This window comes from Mytilus galloprovincialis, chromosome 8 (assembly GCF_965363235.1).
Source record: "Mytilus galloprovincialis chromosome 8, xbMytGall1.hap1.1, whole genome shotgun sequence".
Taxonomy (NCBI): domain Eukaryota; kingdom Metazoa; phylum Mollusca; class Bivalvia; order Mytilida; family Mytilidae; genus Mytilus; species Mytilus galloprovincialis.
This window is the reverse complement of record NC_134845.1, coordinates 11,562,343-11,583,696: the sequence shown is the minus strand read 5'-3', so window position 1 is coordinate 11,583,696 and position 21,354 is coordinate 11,562,343. Positions and strand designations below refer to the sequence as shown.

At 31.5% G+C, this 21,354-nt stretch overlaps 1 protein-coding gene across 1 annotated transcript; it reads left to right on the top strand.

Moving 5' to 3' along the window:
* The first annotated feature begins 499 nt into the window (after positions 1–499).
* On the top strand, positions 500–19,958 carry LOC143085078 (uncharacterized). Its single transcript, XM_076261254.1, has 9 exons — positions 500–567; positions 3,934–4,034; positions 5,353–5,441; positions 10,051–10,175; positions 11,875–12,045; positions 12,870–13,008; positions 15,852–16,645; positions 17,912–18,031; positions 19,010–19,958. Exons 2-9 carry the CDS (start codon positions 3,987–3,989, stop codon positions 19,033–19,035), a joined length of 1,512 nt encoding a protein of 503 aa, XP_076117369.1. The 5' UTR covers positions 500–567; positions 3,934–3,986; the 3' UTR covers positions 19,036–19,958.
* The last annotated feature ends 1,396 nt before the right edge of the window (positions 19,959–21,354 follow it).

The window sequence follows — 21,354 nt, the reverse complement described above, 5'->3', positions numbered from 1 at the left end:
CTTTTCAAACTCAATTACATGTAGTTTTAAATTCCATCTTTTGAAAATCTTATAAAATCAGAGTTTTTGAAAGAGAAAAGATGCCAATGTTAAATTCATGAAAACTATGATCTAGAGATAATTGTTTCCCGCCAAATTTCAATAGCTTATATTTCAAAAACACGGACCTTATTTCTTCCTACTTTTTTAGTTCATTTATTTGTTTTTCTTTATATTTACAACAGTTTTTTTAAAAGCTTTTATTTTGTAACAGATTAGCGAACTTCCTTATCAGTGGCGGATCCAAAAGGGGGGCGGGAGTTGGAACCTCCCATTATTTTTTGGACGATCAATGCATTTGAATGGGAACATATGGTAAGAACACCCCCCCCCCCCTTTTTTTTAATTGCTGGATTCGTCCCTGATTATACAATCTTCACTGGCTAAAGCTTAGTGTATTCCAACTATTGGAGAAAGGGTACTCCAAGTATTGGAGGAACTTACATAGAAAAAAGATTGCGGTAGTTGGACATACCGAGTAGCAAGAACACTTGCATAGATGGAAATCTCGTGGTTTATTTTACACTGGTTTGTTGTTTATTTTGCATTGTTTGTAAACACGTTGCAAGCTGCTTTTGTGTTGATTGATATAAGAAATTTCACAATAATTATGCATTTGCTATACAAAATGTATGACTCTGGCTGTGGGCTTTTTTCATAAACCTGAGTCAAGTAGTCCGAGATTGCTCTGACTGATGTCCAACGGTGGTATTGCCCGACAAGCACAGGCATGGATAGAAACAAGTGGCTGTGCCGACAAGCTGGGATCGTCCCACGGCCCCAGACTGTCTGGTTAAACAGCCGTTGGATGTCAGAGTAATCTGGGACTAGAGTCCTATAAAGTAGAATGCTTTATTTGGTGCAAGACAATATAAAAAAGATGATGTGGTACGATTGCCAATGAGACATCTGTCCACAAATGACATTAAAATTAACAAGGCAGTGTCTGCGCGTACCCGCATGTGGGTACGAATAGTCAAATTGACATTCGTAGGCTACGCGTACCAACATCCGGTTTTCTAACAAAATGCAATCAAATCGGGAATTAAACGTGAAATATATACAGAAATTATCGATAATATGGGGATTTCGAGTAGAACGAGTGAAGGGAATGACAAATAATATTTTCGAATTGTATTTATAAGTTAATAATATATAATAAACCTTGCAAATTAAATGCACACTGATTGAAAATGAAATATATACAGTCCCTGTAAACTATATAGTCCTATAATATATAATATCCAAATTTTAAGTTGCTTCCATGCCTCAGAGGCAAAATATTTTTTTATGCGCTGAAGGTTTACATTTTCGTCAAAGATTTTGTTATTTATTAACGAAGCTTAAATTAAGCTTTCATAGAAGATTATTGGCATCAGCCTTTGTTTATCAGAAATAATGTATTTAGGCCTTAATTTTTCCTGTCGAACTTGTTTAGAATTTTTTGCCTCCGTGAATACAGGAAAAAATTATTCTGTAAAACTTTATTTATTAAAACTGTTCACTTACATATATAAATGTTTACAAAACTTCTAAGTAGTTGATCAATTTTATTCACTGATTGCGATAATTTCTGTATATAATTTACGTTTAATTCCCGATCCGATGGCAATTTATTATAAAACCAGATGTGGGTACGCGTAGCCTACGAACGGCAATTTTGCTATTCGTACCCCCATGCGGGTACGCGCAGACACTGCCAATTAACAACTTTAGGTCACCGTAAGGCCTTCAACAATGAGCACAGCCCATACCGCACAGTCAGCTATAAAAAACCCGAAATGACAATGTAAAACAATTCAAACGAGAAAACTATAACGGTCTTATTTATATAAAAAAATGAACGAAAAAACAAATATGTAAACACACAAACAAACGACAACCACTGAATTACAGGCTCCCGACTTGGGACAAGCACATAAAGCGTGATCCCAACCAAGAAAAATATACAGACTGTCTATGAGGACAACTCCACCTTCTCAAAAAAACTTCCCAGTCCGTCTATGAAGACAACTCCAACCGTTTATGAAGACAACTTGAACTGTCAATAAGACAACTGGAACCGTCTATAATAACAATTCAGAAAAAGTATGAATTAAGACTTTTGACAAAATAAATGATTTTAGATGGAAAAGTATGTGTGACGTCTGATAAAAGTTTTGAAGCCGATTTATATATATAACATAACGATAATTATCATGTACCTCAGTTATCATTTTCTATATAAAATAAGTACACAATATTTTCACAATTTTTTTCAAAATTGCATGCAAACATTGAAGTATTGGACTGGTCAATAGTTTCCAACTATTGGACCTCGGTGAAACTATTTTACTGTAAGCGTCATTTTATTTTGCGGAATTTAAAATGCAGCTACGGGGTTGGTTAATGTTGAGAATATTGCAGGAGTTACAACGTCATGTTTTACCTATTATATCTAGGGTTGACGTCAGTGCAGAACGTAGCCTTAGCCCTTACCATTCAGTACAGCCATGAAATAAACATGAAACAGTACTGGTTGTGTTTCTGTTTTTTATATGACGATAGTTGATTTAGTCCAGACATTTATTGTCTGTTGTCTCTTTAGGTATTTTAAAACACTTACTGACTGGATATTTATGAAATAGTAGGTTTATTGTCCCCTCGGATACAACTATTGCCCTGGGCTATGCCTCAGGGCAGTAGTTGTATCTCATTGACAATAAACTTACTATTTCACTCATACCCAGTCAATAAGTATACACTATGAAGAGCCATCTATATATCGGTATTTTTTGTTGTTGTTTCAAAGCTGTACATGTATGAGAAAATGATGTTTGTAATCATGATAATGTTTTGATGAAGTCTCTTTTTTATATATATATACGTTGAACATGTTGAATGGAGTATTTTAAAGTACTGTCTTCTTCATCTTTCGTTAATCAGCAGTGGAAAAATACCATCACGCTGATGCTGTGTCATCAAGTGCAGGTGCTGTACTAGTTGTTATCAATAAAACCGAAAAAATAAGTAAATATATTATACAATGTACGAGTTTAAAATTGTGGTCGGTTCAGGATAAAAACAAGGATGATCAAGGTTTTCAAGGTCTTCTAGTGTGCTAATTTGATTTTTGTAAAAGGATCCAACATAGAGGTTTTTGCTTCCTTTTATTTGTATTTTAGTCCAAATAATCTTCATTGAATAAGGTATACGAAATATTTTGGCGGTTATTATTTTGGAGGATTTAAACCTTTATCAATACCTTTGCATGAACACTTTTAAGTTGGCGGAATTTATTTTGGCGATTTTGTTCTATCCACGAACATTTTGATAACAATTACCAGAAAGATGTAAAGTTGTAATGATCAGCATATACACATGTAAGCAGTGCAACAATTTTTCATATAGATAGGAAGTTTGTTTATGTATAATATAAACAGAAGGGGTCCTAATATGGAGCCTTGGGACACTATACTTGATACAAAAATGTATAAAGTTTTTCAGAATGAGCATTAACAATTTATACTTGTTGAGTTCTTTCATTCAAATACGATTTAAAAAAAGAAACAGCAGCATTATCAAATCCATAAATTTCAAGTTTTTTACAGAGAATATCATGATCTACTACATCAAAACCTTTCTTAAAATCCAACAGGACTGCTAAGTTGATCTTAACCATCATTCATATCCTTTATCCATTTATCGATGATATTGATAAGGGCAGTTTGGCAAGAGTGTTCTTGTCAAAACCTAGACTGTGCTTGGTGTAAAAGATCTAATCTTTCCCGATAGTCACACAAATGTTTTGAAACATGCTTTTCTATAAATTTTGATAAAACAGGAAGATCATATTCATGCTATCAGTTGTCATTATATCAAATGTTTGTAAAATCTCTTTATTTTGTTTTTTAGAAATGAACTGAGTCACTACATTTACAACAGTAAGGTGGTCACGGACAGGTACCATGGTCTACTCTTGTTTTATCGGCCATCTTCCTTCCCAGGTAACCAAGGTGAGTAATTACGGCAATATATATGATATTCGTTATTTTCTGCTGTTCAAACTATTTGGGTTTCAAGGATGTTGTAACAAGTAAAATATTATTTGAGTTCAATTGTCAATGGCTTCACAGTGAAAAAGTTAAAGTGAAAAGTAAATTTGTGAATTTACCAAAGAGCTCACAAAAGTTTGAATCAATTTCTTATCTTTTCACTTAATTTTGCGATTTGTATTCAAAAATAAAATAAAAAGTTCTTAATTGTGACCAACAATACTGATATCCTCCGATAGTAAATTTCATCAGCTTGATGGTATGGTAGGCATGGTAGCATGTGTATGTATATGTAAAGCCTATTAAACTAACAAAACTAACAAAACCTTTGAATAGACTTATTAAGAAGGGATATAATAGTTATGATACTGTTGTCAGGTTATTAAAGATTGCATATTTTGGCGTTAATATTGATTCACTTATAGGGTCTTTGCATCGGAACTAAACACATTTATTCAAAAACCAGTTGTTGGCATGACACAGGTTATGTTCTTCTCATATATGTTATGATGGTATGATACTAAACCCCTAATGGGAAGGATTGTGCCTGATGTTCACATGATGAAATCATAATCTTTCAGTCAGTTTAATTGAAGTCTGGAGCTGGCATGTCAGTTAACTGCTAGTAGTCTGTTGTTATTTATGTATTATTGTCATTTTGTTTATTTTCTTTCGTTACATCTTCTGACATCAGACTCGGACTTCTCTTGAACTGAATTTTAATGTGTGTATTGTTATGCGTTTACTTTTCTACATTGGCTAGAGGTACATTGTATAGGGGGAGGGTTGATATCTCACAAACATGTTTAACCCCGCCGCATTTTTGCGCCTGTCCCAAGTCAGTAGCCTCTGGCCTTTGTTAGTCTTGTATTATTTTAATTTTAGTTTCTTGTGTACAATTTGGAAATTAGTATGGCGTTCATTATCACTGAACTAGTATATATTTGTTAAGGGGCCAGCTGAAGGACGCCTCCGGGTGCGGGAATTTCTCGCTACATTGAAGACCTGGTGGTGACCTTCTGCTGTTGTTTTTTTTTCTATGGTCGGGTTGTTGTCTCTTTGGCACATTCCCCATTTCCATTCTCAATTTTATTGATCATGAAATGCTCTAGCAATGACCTATAAAAAATGGGGATACACTTTTTTTTTAAGATATGCTTTTATGTGACTGTTTCAATTTTTGTTTAATCATCAAAATGGGCCAAACATTTGTCTAATATGGATCCACTTATTAATGTCATGGTCATAATTTAATTCAGTCTTATATATTTATTAACAGGAAGAGCTGTACAACTTGTTTATTGGATGTGGAGAAATACAGGATCTTTTTATATGTGAGGACAGCAATAAATCATCCTATAACTATGGGTATGTTAATTGACCAATGGTCATCCTATAACTCTGGGTATGTTAATTGACCAATGGTCATCCTACAAATATGGGTATTTTAATTATATATGAAAATCAGAACTGAATAAAATAATATTTGACTTAGGCCAAATAAAAATATATGTGTGGTTCCAGTAACCCGACCGACCCTAGTTTAAACCCCACGACCCTAGAACTTTTCTGAAAAATAAATTTTAAACAAACTCATTTTGAGGATTGTGAATTAAAATAATATAAAATTCGTAGATTTCTGTCATTTGAATTTCCATAAGAAGTATCTGTTATTGGTAAAATGCAAGAATTCATAACAATTTGTTGTCAAAATGCAACAAAATTAATGAAAAACGTAAATGACTGTCTTTATTTTGCAACCAAACACTTTTAAAATGGCCAACTTCCGGTATTGACATGTGTAATACTGGAAACAATTTCGGTAAACACACGATTTTTTTCCGGATTTTGACAATCCAAAAAAAATTTAGAAAAAAATAAATAAAATTTGTCGACCTACGGACCCTATTTTTCAAAAGTATGTAACTGGAACCACACATATTTTTATTTGACCTTAGCTTTGACAATAAAATTTTATGAGTCGCACTGTTTTTGCTGGGTGGGGTGGGGATTGGGGTAACAGACAATATTTTATTTTAACTTGGTACATATAGACATATGCACACATGTAGAAGTATACAATTGAGAATTGAAACGGGGAATTTGTCAAAGAGACAACAACCTGACAAAAGAGCAGAAAACAGCTGAAGGCCACCAATGCCTTTTCAACACAGAATCAAAAAATATCTTGTACTCAAGGGCATGCTTCAGCTGACCCTTAAACACTGTGTACTAGTTCAGTGATAATGGCTGTCATACTAATCTAAAATGTATGAATGAACTTGAATTCAAAATCAAACAAGATTAGGCCCAAAAAAAATATATGTCTGTTTAAGGTTACATGCTTTAAAAAAATAGGGTATGTAGGTCGGTATTTTCATTTTATTTTATTTTTATACGCCCGTCGTCTTTTAGACGGGACGTATCATGGTGTACCGTTGTCCGTCCCTCCATCGTCCACACTTCGGACAATAACTCAAAAACACTTTCACCAATTTCCATGAAACTCAAGTGAATTGTTTATATCTATTGACGTAAGCTCCCTTTCGTTTTTTTTTAATTTCAGATTTTAAGTTTTGGATTTATGGGGCTTTATTCATAAAAAAGGGGGGATTTTCAACACTTCGGACAATAACTCAAAAAGGCTTTCACCAATGTCCATGAAACTTTGGTGAATTGTTTATATCTATTGATGTAAGCTCCCTTTCAATTTTTATAAATTTCAGATTTTAAGTTTTGGATTTATGGGGCTTTATTCATAAAAAAAAGGGGGATTTTCAACACTTCGGACAATAACTCAAAAAGGCTTTCACCAATGTCCATGAAACTTTGGTGAATTGTTTATATCTATTGATGTAAGCTCCCTTTCAATTTTTATAAATTTCAGATTTTAAGTTTTGGATTTATGGGGCTTTATTCATAAAAAAGGGGGATTTTCAACACTTCGGACAATAACTCAAAAAGGCTTTCACCAATGTCCATGAAACTTTGGTGAATTGTTTATATCTATTGATGTAAGCTCCCTTTCAATTTTTATAAATTTCAGATTTTAAGTTTTGGATTTATGGGGCTTTATTCATAAAGAAAGGGGGATTTTCAACACTTCGGACAATAACTCAAAAAGGCTTTCACCAATGTCCATGAAACTTTGGTGAATTGTTTATATCTATTGATGTAAGGTTCCTTTCAATTTTATAAATTTCAGATTTTACATTTCCGTGTTATGAATTTTTATGCCTAAAAAAGGGTGGATTTTCCAATTTTGGGACAATAACTAACACTTTCACAAAATTTTATGCAACTTTGATAAATTGTTTATATCTATTGACATAAGCTCCCTTTCCATTTTTATAAATTTTAGATTTTACGTTTTCTTAAGTAATGAATTTTTATCAGTCAGGGATGGTACTTAAACAAGTGATTTCAAAATCACTTCTTTGAGTGATTTTGGTTGTGAAATATTTAAAATTTTCACACAGACTTTTCAAAATCACTGAAACAAGTAATTTGAGAAGTCAAAATTTAATCACTTCAATAAGTGATTATAACATTTTTTGGATATTTTTTCCACAAGCTTGATTTTTTTATTGGTAAAAAGACCAGAATTCCATTGAAAAAACAACTATGTACATGCAGAAATTGTCATTTGCTTAATAAGCCTGCCAGGTTTTACAGTTTAATTGAATATGCACAAACTGGAATAATTTGTAGATCAGGACATAACCTTAAAATAAATCATTCTAATTCTAAGGAAAACCAACCAGTTACCTAATATTGTTGACCTTTGTCTGATAGTAAGAGTAGTTAATGAATATTTGATTACAGAACAATTCCCAAGGGTACTTTTAAAAGCTTTAGCGCACTAACTTACTGCCCAAACGCACTGGTGAAATTGATATCCAAAGATAAAGGGATAATTGATTTATGTAGGAAAATTATAGAAAAGTTTGTGAAAATATGAAAAATCAATGAAATTAGCATTTGAAGATCAAAGAAAACACCAAAATCACTTAAATAGGTGATAACTGAATATAAAAAATCACTGAAATAGGTGATATTGAAATCACTTGTTTAAGTAGCACCCCTGACTGTTTATACTTAAAAAAGGGGGATTTTATGAAACTTTAGTGAATATATTAAGGCCAATTAAAATTAATTGATAGATTTTCATCCCCGCCCGCCCCGATTTTTTTTATTTTGAAAAATTTATGATTTCCGGATTTGTTCATCTCCGTTTCCGGTAACCGCCAAAAATTTTGTTTCCTTTTAAACTTCCTGTTTCAAATTTGGGTTTTCGTATAACTTCGAGTAATTAAAAAAGATTCTGCAGCTCTACGATGACAAAATTGTCTACCGAGAATAGAGATTGATTTCAAGAAGGGCATGAAACAATCGGGTTACAAGTTATACGCTGTGTCCAAGATGGCAAATCGCGGGGCGTACATTTATATTTTTATTTTTTATATTTTGAAACTAAGTGTGTATTTATATATATATATAGACATATATATTCATTGTGAAGTGCTCCTTTGAAGGAGGGATTTCCTAATACAGATACAGATACAGATACAGATACAGATACAGATACAGATATGACACAAATTTCTGTGATTAAGAAAACCGTGGATTTTTTATTGATAAAATGACTTTGTGGCAGGAATTGTGGACTGTGAATTATACCCAAAGAGCTCGAATCGTGGAACATATTCGTACAAAACCATAACTGTATAAATAAAATGACGCAAGCACGAACTTGTTAGATTTATGACAGTACAATTGAGTTCAAAAAGTCGGCAAACATACACTTAGATTTACCCATTGCTTTTTTAATGACAAACAGCACAAACACCTTCTGTCCCAATACCCTTAATAGAGCCATTAAACATCGTCTCTTTTTTGGTTAAGTTCATGTTTTACATATTAATTATATTTGCATCTATAAGAAGAATCATAAAAGCACCAACCCTTTCGTTTTCAAAACAGTTTCATTTTATTCTGAACTCGTAATTCTTTAGTTGCATATTTGTTTCATTTTATGGAGACAAAAAAATGGTCGCTTAAAAAGACACTAAATTTGGTGAAGATAGTCTAACTGAGGGGAGCATTCTTCTTTTATGTTTTTGCTGTTTAGGCTTCTAAAGCAGCTATTACATGTAGAACAGTGGTTGCCAATTAGAGATTTTTATTCATGTTAAGATTTGAAATATTATGAACCATTCCTTATATGTATATGCATAATATAAACTTATTATTACTCCTGCATATTTGAAGAACACGTCACAATAGGGTTTCATAAGAAATAAAAATTAAAAAATTAAATCCTCCCACCCGCCCCATTCTTTTCAAAAATTTGGATGAAAATCTACTAATTAATTTTAGTTGGCCTAATGTAACATCCCTTTTGATTTGTATATATATTTCTAGTTGATCATATAAATTCATTTAAAGCATAAAAGACAAGTTAAAAGAGCAACAGGCGTATCATGCGCTAAAACGCAGCCCTTTATTTGTGACATGATTTTGAGTGTGCGGTTTCGTCTTGTCATGGTCCGAGTTGATCATGGGCCGAGTTTACCCGTAATTTTATTGATTTGATTATTTCCCTTTGTTATTGATTGGAAAAAAATGGCGGCAAAATGTTTATTTCATCACACACAAGTCGCGAATTCCCTTAAAACAGCTATCATATTCATGATTATGAACATTGGGATGTATCAGTCAACACTATCTTCACTTTTAACACGGGACCCGTAAACAGACATATATTTTTTTTTGCCTTAACAAAGGCCAGAGGCTCCTGACTTCGGACATGTGCGAAAATGCTACTGGGTTAAACATTTTTTTTTAGATCTCGGCCCTCCCCCTATACCTCTAGCCATTATATACATGTAAATATTGAAACCACTTAATATCATAGGGTAAATAAATGTAGAAATCATATAATTTTATAAACTTTTGTATGTTTACTTTTTTACAGCTTTGTTAGGTATATAACTAGCGAACCAGCTCTCAAGGCTGTCCAAGAATTAAACAATTGGCCTATACATGGAACTCATATGATTGTTGACATAGCCAAGGATACAGCTCAAAGAATAAGAGAAGGTATTTTGGTCACAAATTGTTAGTCAAGGTTTATGCAATACATAAACTATTAATGATATACAGTATATTAGATTTTTTGGTTTTATTTGCTTAAAAGTATAACTTTTACTGAAAGGAAAATTTCCTGCATATGATATGTATGCCAAAGAAACATCTTTTAAAATGTTTCATACAATGTCATGAATGTACAACTGAAACAGACACCAAATGGGGTTTACCATTTTCACATGAGGAAAAATAGGCTTTCAGTCAGCTTATACCTGTGCTTTTGTCATAATTTGTGTTCCACTACTACATAAACATGGTCAGATTTATCCTAAGAGATATGCATTTGGATGATATATTGGCTCTAAATAATGACGACTTCAGTATGTATACTAAAGAAATTTATCCTGTAGAACTTACTTTAAATAAAGCTAATGATAACAATGACCACTGCCCTTTCCTCGATCTTGATATCTATATCATAAACGGGAAGCTTAATACAAAAATTTATGATAAAAGAGATGATTTTTCATTTCCTATTGTTAATTATCCATTTTTAGATGGTGACGTTCCCTTGTCACCATCTTATGGTGTTTATATATCTCAACTTGTACGATTCGCTCGTGTATGTAACAATGTATTAGATTTTAGCGAGAGAAATTTATGTATTACTGAAAAATTATTACACCAGGGTTTTCGATATCACAAACTGGTCAAAACATTTACTAAATTTTATCACCGGTATAAGGAAATAATTCGTAAATATAACTCAACATGCAGACATCTTATACGTTCAGGTATTTCACATCCAAAATTTTATGGAAATATTCTTTATAAAGCACAAAAATGTCAGTATTCTCCTCAGAAACTAACAAAACCTTTAAATAGACTTATTAAAAGGGGATATAGTTACGATACTGTGGTCAGGTCATTAAAGATTGCATATTTTGGCTTTAACATTGATTCACTGATAGGGTCTTTGCATCGGAACTAAACACATTTATTTCTAAAAAAACAGTTGTTGGCATGACACGGGTTATGTTCTTCTCATATATTTTATGATAGTATGATACTAAACCCCTAACGGGAGGGATTGTACCTGATATTCATATGATGAAGACATAATCTTTCAATCAGTTTAATTGAGGTCTGGAGCTGGCATGTCAGTTAACTGCTAGTAGTCTGTTGTTATTTATGTATTATTGTCATTTTATTTATTTTCTTTTGTTACATCTTTTGACATCAGACTCGGACTTCTCTTGAACTGAATTTTAATGTGCGTATTGTTATTCTTTTACTTTTCTACATTGGCTAGATGTATAGGGGGAGGGTTGAGATCTCATAAACATGTTTAACCCCGCCGCAATTTTGCGCCTGTCCCAAGTCAGGAGCCTCTGGCCTTTGTTAGTCTTGTATGATTTTAAATTTTAGTTTCTTGTGTATAATTCGGAGTTTAGTATGACGTCCATTATCACTGTACTATTATGCATATTTTAGGGGCCAGCTGAAGGACACCTACGGGTGCGGGAATTCTCGCTACATTGAAGACCCATTGGTTGCCTTCGGCTGTTGTTTGCTCTATGGTCGGGTGGTTGTCGCTTTGACATATTCACCATTTCCTTTCTCAATTTTATATAAATTATTTAGGCATTGTAATTTCTATAATTCTTTCAGAAACATATTCATCATGTCTTTTCTTTTTAATTTAATACAGAGAAGAAACTGAACAATGATAGAATGGTGAAGTGTACTGGTCCCCGCCCCCCTCCAGTATGTCATAAGGAGATGGATTCTAATACCTTGGTGCAAGATATCATGTATCTCAGCCGTCTCAAAGAAACTTGTGCAAGTCTCAATTATAAAGTTAACAGTGGGTTACTAGGAGGTAATGTATGAAAGTTCAAAGGTTAACCAACAGCATGCTATACAAAAGAAATTACAAACTAGGAAAAGTATAACTAATGAATTGATAAAATTTATACTTGTCACAAAAAACTGGGTTTTCTGGTTTTTTTTATGACACTTGTAGGATTGTTGGACCTACCCACCTAATGTGCCTGTCAACCAACTTATCAAGGACCATAACTCCTGTATGGCAAACATGAAAGTCTGAATATCAAACTTGACCTTCATTTTGTCATCAGTAACAACATATTAAAATTTGAAATGCATTGGTAGAATATTTTCATCAGTTATTGCATGGAAACAACATAACAAATCATTTTCCACTTTATTGACGAATAATTTTATTGTGGATGTAACATGTCTTCTGATTTGCACAAAGTTTTTTGTCTGTCAGCTCAAAGACATAATTTGGTCATATAACCTTCACACTGTTGATTTTCTTCATGATTTGCTCCTTAAAAATGGAATTTGGAATTAAATTATAACATTTTGACTAATATTTTTTTAAGCCTAATTGAAATAATCTCTTTAACATGTTTAAGGTGGTGCACATATTTTATGTAATTTCTTCATAGACAGAAAAAAATATTAGTAATTTCTTAACCAAAACTTGATCCTTTTTTTTCTGAAGAATTTAAATAACTGGATTTTTCCTTTAAAAAAACTATATAAAAATGAGAAACTCCTTTTAAATTATTCTTGTAGCCTTTTGTAAGTAAAATATTGCCTAAATTAGATGTAATACTGAAAATGTGCTTTTCATATATGAAGTTAACGTGTTTAATCAGAAATTAGTCTTTATAGATGAAAATACAAAATCATTGAACGTGGACAAACTATTAGACAAAATGGCAGTACAACCACTGGAGAGAATAAAAACAGCCAGAGGAGAATTCAATGAAGATTTAACCCCAGAGAAAATATGTGAGAGATTATCAGAAAGGTATGACAAACAACCAATTATTTTGGCATAAGTAATGCAGCAAACAATAAAACATGAATAGACTAAAAACAATACATATATCTTTATACTGTGGATTTAATTTTATTTGTTAGATACTATTTACATGATTTTTGTGGAATTCCTTGGTACAGGCCTACAGGGTGACCACAAATTTGAATGTTCAATGAATTACATCTATTCTATAGAAATATATGCAGACTTCTGCAAAACCAAATAATTAAATATTTTCAATAATGCAGTATTTTCTCCAGCCATGTAGTTTGTACCCATGAAAATTAAATGAATTCACAGTAATAGTACTAGTATATCTAAGTTAAACATGCAAAGAAAACCATCTTTATGTACAAGACCACAATTTCATGAAGCTTTCAAAGAATCATCCGTTTGATCTTCATATTAAATTCCCTTATAAATCTGATCTGAAAGATCATGGATGAGGGCAATTAGTTGAAAAAACTTATGAAGATTGAATACATATTTTGTTGAATTATTTCATGTATTTTGAGGAAAAGATTTTGCATATCTAGAGAAATTTTAACCATATTAGAATAAGGGTAAAGAATAAAAACATAAGCATTTGTAGCAGACAAACAGCAAAAAAGATAACATGAGGAAAAACCTCAGATTCAGATAGTTTTAATTATATGTAAAAAAAAGTTCATTCTGGTTGAATGTCTGACTGCATTAAAAAAAAAAACATCAATTAGTGAAACAAAATATATATATATATGGACCATAATTTGGTATTCGGCCTTTAGTTTCTTTTTGTATCCTTTTTTATAAGTTCTAAAACTTTAACTTTTATTCTGTGGGTTGTGTTGGTGTTAGAATAGTATTAATGGAACAATTGAGTTTTTTAAGAAAAAAATAATACATTTTGATTCACCGTTTACGTGACAGGAAACCAAACAGGAAACCAATCTTTATTTTCTTTATTTTGCACAATATATTTCAAAAGACATAAATGAACACAATTACTAGTGTTACTTGCTTCATGTTAATATTTAAAATCTATTTTCAATGTTAAATTAAAGGTTTTTTTAAACGCGACAGGAAACCATAAGAAACCGAAAGCATTTTTTTAGTTTTATTTTATTGCAAAATCTGCTTAAAATAATCTGAACAGTATACTTTTTCTTAAAATCCATTTTAAATGTAACAGTATTATAAAACTCCTAAATATGTGCTTGTTTTGAAAACAATTAGTACAATTTATTCAGAAATTTCTATATTTTCTTCATTGATACAGGATACCATAATCGTTGTATCTTGATGTTTTAGCCAAAAAAATGTATTTATATTTGGTTTTGAAATTCCAGTTATATACAATTTATTCCAAATCATTGGCAATGTAAAATTCTTTAAATCCAGTAAAGAAAAAAACTTTTAACTTTTAATTAAAACCTTTAAAATAGGCACCATGTGATATTTGTGACCTGTACACCATCTACATGGTTTCCACATTTTAACCTACTTTAGTGGGCTAAAACCAATACAGTACTTCCTTTCAAGTCATGCATGGTAAAAGTTTACTTCTCCTTTGACAAGTTTATTGCATTTCTGAAAAGTGTTTGCAGAACATGAATAAAAAAAAATAATTAAAAATTGTGACAAAGATACCACTTTTGTACATTCCAAGTGTAACGGTATATTAACGTGAATTTTTTATTAAATTATCTTTATTCACCTAAAATATCCAGTAATATTTACTGCTGAAGCAAAATCAATCCAACGAGCATCGGCACAATGATAAGAGACGTAATGTCGATTGAATTTTCCAAGGACCCTTTACATCGTTATCGGGAAACGTAGTGTGTTATAACGTCTTTCAAATCTGAAATCGATTTTGACAAGTCATTGGGCATTTATTTTCACACAAGATCGTATGTAACATTATGCACATAGGAAAAATAATAGACCCCCAGCGCAATCTCTTTGAAAATTGTATTTTCCTTTTTTAAACAAGACGAAACAAGTCTACAGATTATGTTTGCTAACATCCCGTTGGAAACAAAAACAATGTTTAGACCTAGTATTTTATATATCCGGCCATAAGGGCGTGATCACATGTTAGTCACATGTTTCACGTATGACCGGAAATGATTAAAACTTAACGACAAAAACAATTTAAATAAAAAAAAGGAAATAACTGGACTTCTGTTTCGTGTGAAATGTAACGCATAACGATAACGTCATTTTCTAACTTAATTATTACGAAGAACAAACTAGAATGTAAATCATCTCTGATTTACCTGTTTGAACATCTCGCAAGAGTTCATATTTGCATATTGTTATAAAGAATTCTATTACAACAAAGCAGATTACATCATCTAAAATTTGCGTTACGAAATCGGAAACCGAAGTAACGCTAGTGTTCTTACACCTGCTACAGAAATACTTATAGTTCTCAGCATTTTCTTCTGACTATTCTTATTGGTCGATGTTCTTTATTATTTGAAAGCAAAAGTTACGAATTTGCCGGTGACGATTATCTATAAATCAGTCAGCGTTATGCACTTCGGAAGCGAAAAGTAACGCGAGAAACGACACAAAAATACGGTCGTATAATCTTTGAAATTTGTTAATTTCAATTTTTTTTTCTAGGGAAGAGTAGCATACACTTGTATGTTGATAAAAATAAAGGCATCTTTAAATGTAGTTACAACTTTTCTTACAGTAATACACATTTTTATCACTTTTCTATCGTTATAGGAAACGAGCCCAATAGCAAATTATGGTCCATATACACATTATTTTACATTTCATTTTATTTTTGGTGATAAGTCCAGACTTTAAAATTAATATAGATCTCTCTTCTACAGTGATAGAAAGAGCAGCAATGTAGATATCAGTAAGACAGCCAGTTTTATCAAGGCATTACAAAGGGTTGTTGGAACAGTTAATTCATTCCTTCAGCAGGTCACAATGGAACCAAATGTACAAGTAGATCTAATGAAAAACAGGGGAGAATGTCTGCAGTCGGGTAATCATCAGTTTGAACCAGGAACCAGTGCCAGTAAGGCTAGTGTTAAAACTATTCACAGTGTAGATTTAAACATCGAACAAAAGGATTTGAACTTAAGGAAATTAATACAAACAGTACCAGTCTTACAAAACAGTAGAGATGTGGGTGGTGACTGCATTCCTGCTCCCCTGTCACAGCCTGTCTTGCAAGGTTGTAACAGTGAAGAGGTTGAGGATACCAGTAATTCTGATTCAGATTATGAAGGGCCTTCTAGAGATTCAGGAATTGAATCTGATGCATTGACAGCAAGAAAACATCAGGCATCAGAAGGGGCTCTTAGTTCAGATGGTTTTGACGGACAAACTCATTGTATTACACAGACATCAAATGAAGAGACAATCACACCAGGTACAAGTGAGATGGTATTATCAGGTTTTGTTAGACAATCACATTATATTAGACAGGAGACAAACACAACAGGCCCAAGTGAGATAGTACAATCAACAGGGGCTGCTAGTTTAGATTGTTTTGACAGACAATCTCATTGCATTGCACAGGCAAAAAATACAACAGATACACGTGAGATGGTATCATCAAGAGGATCTGAGAAGATTGATGATTGTTCAATCATAGAGTCATTCTTGCAGAATGGTAAGGTTAACAGATATATAAATTGTATAATTTAGGCATTTTTCATTTTTGCAGAAAGCTAATATGGGGACAAAGTCCCCTATTACAGTAGAAAATTCAATAAAAAAAAGAATTAAAAAAAAGAATTAGGAAAATTTCCCAAATTTTTCATTGTACTTAGAATGTTTTTTTTTTAATTTCCTAGCGAACAACACCAACAAAAATGTCCATTTTGATATCTGGTGTTGTTCAAAATTCATCTGACGTTGCAATTTCAATTGTGATGTCACTCACGTGCAGCCCATTAGAACATGGCTTTGTACCCAAAGCTAAAGAAGAACGTCATATTAGAATTCATTTTTAAAAATTGTTAGTTATAAAAAAGACGTTATCTAATGACAGCGTTTCTTTGGTTACACTGAATATGAGTCATAACTTAAATAACGTCACAATTAAATCCCTAACAACAGATCCAAAATTGGAAACGTTACCGTTATATCCGTTTCTCTTTGTAACATGTTTGATTTAAAAAAAAAAACATACAGACTTCGAACCCATTCACAGGTAATGCCTGCCTCATATGATTGTTTTTCTAGATATAAAATGTATATATGGAAATCTACTTAATGTTTGAAGTTACCTTTATTTATGAAGCTTTGCATGTAACAGGTTTTCAGGTCACAAGGGCATACAGAAATTGTCAATTTCATAAACAAATATTAAAGTTATCAGTTTGTACAAACCAACAGTATATGTGCGTGATTTATTACTTTAATTGGAGCTGCGTTGGACAGAAATTCATCATATGCAAGTCCCTGTACATGCTGTACTCATGTACATTTGGAACATTTGAATATGATAAAAGATAAATTTTGGTCTGTTAAGTAAGGTTCTTATCATGCTTATATCAACTCAATTTCAATGATATCCAAACAGTTAAAGACTTAGCATAAATACTTTTTTCAAATAAGTTAACAGATGCATTGAAAATGGCAGATATTCATTTGCATAAGGTCAATTTCTCTCCGACACAGCTCATTTCTTAAAGTAGAGATGCAGATGACATGTCTGCTGTTATTCTAATCTTATATATTCCTTTGATTCAGAAACCATGAAAACAAGAGATCAACCCAACAACACAGAAAACACAAGAGACATCAGAAACCACATTTTGACAATGTTGCAAATATTAATTGTTTTTCCTATTTTGATAGTTTACAGCAGTCTAATTTGGTAATGGTTTGATTTGTATTGCCAGTAATAATCTGCTTATTTCTTTTTTCATAGCTTTGAAGATTGGTAAGAGTGGTGAACAAAATGGCCAGTCAATTGATTTAAGGAAAAACAAAGAAGAAGGCAGAAAAGAATATTCAAATCCGGTGTCTGTAGGAAGAGGGATAGGCAGAGGTAATATTCAAAACAAATTAAAAAACACCAAGTAAATTATTTCGTGTTTTTAAATTAGTATAGTTATTGTTCTTTTAACATGTTTATGTCATGCTGACTGTATGTAGTAAAATCAAAAATTAGCAGATTTAGTTGTAAATTTGAAAATAAAATCTTTCAAATTTCTTTATATTTGTGGAGAAATAAGTACATAATTCAGTTTTCAATGGTAAATGAAAAGATTGGAACATGGATTCACCTCCTATTGCACGATTGTGGTTCCAAGCATTTCTAATTATCATTTTGACTTCAATACTAAAGGAATACTAATTTTGTAAGAAACCATGAAATGAATATAAGAATATGAAATAATGTATTACAATATTGTATTATTACTGCTAAAAAATATTTATCTACTAGAAGTCATGTGAACTAATTACTGAAATTATAATGGTCCATCTTGCTGAACATGTTTGGGGTAAGGGAGTAGAAATACCATGCATCTGTCAATCTTTTGAGCTCTGGCACGTGTACATTTTTTGCCAGATTTAGAAAAAAGTTATACATGTTACTTCATAGGTTTATTTCGGTATTGTCTCGCACAAGTTTGCTGATCAACATTTTTTTTAAAGATTAATGACTTGGAGACATAAGTTATATGTAAAGTTGCATTGTTATGGCTCTCATTTGATCAATTCTAGATGTGATGAAACTTATATTATAGGTTTGTTTCAGCAATGTCTTGGACAATTTCAAAATAGCACTCTCATTTTTTCAATTCCAGACATGTCTAAGATGTTTATATTAAAAATATTAAAAAGAAATTAAAAAAAAAAATGTATTTACTGCTAATGACAGGAAAAAATATCTGTAACACTTGGGATATTGGGACATTGGAATTCGGTTCTTTTATACACTTTCAGTTTCCTGAAATGTTGAATAGCGTGTGACAAGGTTTCAAATAAATTGTTTTGAATGTTTTGGATTATTTATTTGCAGGTGTGTTTGGAATTTATAAAAAATGAAAGAGTACAGCGTAAAGAAAGATAGAAAACAAATCAACAGATGAAAAGATGGTTTGAAGAACAGAAAGAAAATAGTCAGAATAAATACAGATTCACAGAATGATATACTACAGCAATAATTAATACAAGACAGAAGTTAGATATCCATTTTACATTTTTAAATGTTTTATAAGATCTATTTTTAGATGTAGAAATGCTATAGAAGTGACATTCAGAATCATTTTATTCTTGATTTAGTTCAGTTTTCCATTTTGAAATATGCCATTGAAATTTGAAGATTGTTTATTGTCATTTCCATTGCAATGACACACAGAACATCACAAAAAAGTATAATATGCTTCATAGTTATCATCTCTTCTCCATTAACAACAACCCACCAGTAAAACAAGTTCAAATCATATTGATCTCTTTAAAGCATGTTATCAATGAACTTCCCATCTGTTTCTCAACACATTTTTCTGAAACAAGGGTAACAAAGGTTTGCTGATGATAAAGAAGATAAAATTACGACCTTATCGCTGGTTTAATTTAATTTTCACTGCTACTGCAGTTACCGTACTCAGTATTATGCCCCTTGAATTTGATGAAAATAGTCCTTATTGATTTTTTTATTACAACAAATTGTCTGGAATCAACTTTTACTAATTTGATACAAACAATATATGCTTCCCTGTTTGATTTTCCTCTTTTGCCACATTTATGATTCTAGAGCTGTGTAGCCTTCTGTTCCTCATAATTGTTTAATTACTTTCAAGACCAAACAGAAGCATTCTTTGAAAGAGAACCTTCTTATTTTGCAACAGTACTAGTGCTGAGGGTGTTTAATTTTATCTTACAATAATAACCACTCCAGAGTTATCCCTCTTTAATCATATTACATGGAAAGAAGGCAGTGAACATGACTACCTTCCAAGAGTTCTAAAGTTTGTCACATTTTTTAATATGTGCTTCCTTCAGAGAAAATGTTTATATATATATAAACTTATGTAATTTGAGCACTAATTATTTAAATAATATAGCAATAACGCCAATGTGTAAACCATGGTTTCTATCTACATGTAAAGAGAAAATCAATTTCTTATTCTGATGTGTGGATTTTTGCAAATGTTTCAGAAGGAATCTATGTCTTTTGATGTAAAGAGTAAATTCCATATGTTGTAATTAAAAAAAAGAAAAGAATAAATTGTGAACAAGATTTTCAAATTAGTAAAGAAAGAGAATAATATTTTGAGTCAGTTTAGGTTGAATTTATTTAAAATATTACAAATGTTAGTCATACGGTCATATTATACCCATTTCTTTATGTGAGGAAAGGAATGGTTATACTTAATTTGTTACCACCCTTTACTTTTTAATTATGATTATGACATTGATGTACACAATGTTTTTTAAAAAGAAATAGATGAGTGATTATATATACAAGTGTGGCATTTTACCTTTTACACATCTGTAAAATGGGGCACCACAAAGGGAGTTATAAGTAAGTGTATGATTCATAGAAATTGAAAATAGTAAAGCGATTGTAAAGTTGCCTCCCTATTCCATTTTTCTGTGATTAATTTGCAGATGTTAGTTTTGTTTATACTGAAGTTATATATATTAAAACATTGTATTGTTTTACTGTTTCATTATGTATGGTTTGATTTTACTCTTTGAAGAACAGAACTAAGTTAAATGTAACTTGAACTAAACTATTATATAATGTTCTATTTATAGATCACAATTATATAATGTTCTATTTATAGATCACAATTATATAATGTTCTATTTAAACATCACAATAGACCTGATAACAAAGTTTTCTTTTAAAATTTGACAAACTACCCATTTTAGAAAGGTTGATAATAGTTTACTATTGATATCAAATTAACATTATAATAATCTATAAACATAATAAAGAATATTTTAGACTTTTAAAAATTACTAATTATCTTATTTTAGTAAGATATCTTAACATGCCATACTTCTAATTTTAAATTATTTATCAATGCTGTTGCATTTTGTTTTAACAATGTTCTTGTTGCTTTTGCAACATTTTCTCTTCATTTTATTGTATCTACCATCATTATAATTAAGAGCAAATTGTTGCTAAGTCATCTCTTTACAAATCAATAGCAGCATATTAGTGTCTTTTTGTTTTGCAATGCTTGACAGCTGTCTTTTTCTTTTCTTATCCTCTTATTGGGGAAATGATATTTTCTTTGATACATTAGTATATATTGTATCAACTGAATTTTCACATAATTTTGTAAAACAGTTGAGTCATAAATGCAATATGTCCATGTGAGCAAAAACACAACAGTTTCACAGCTATATGAT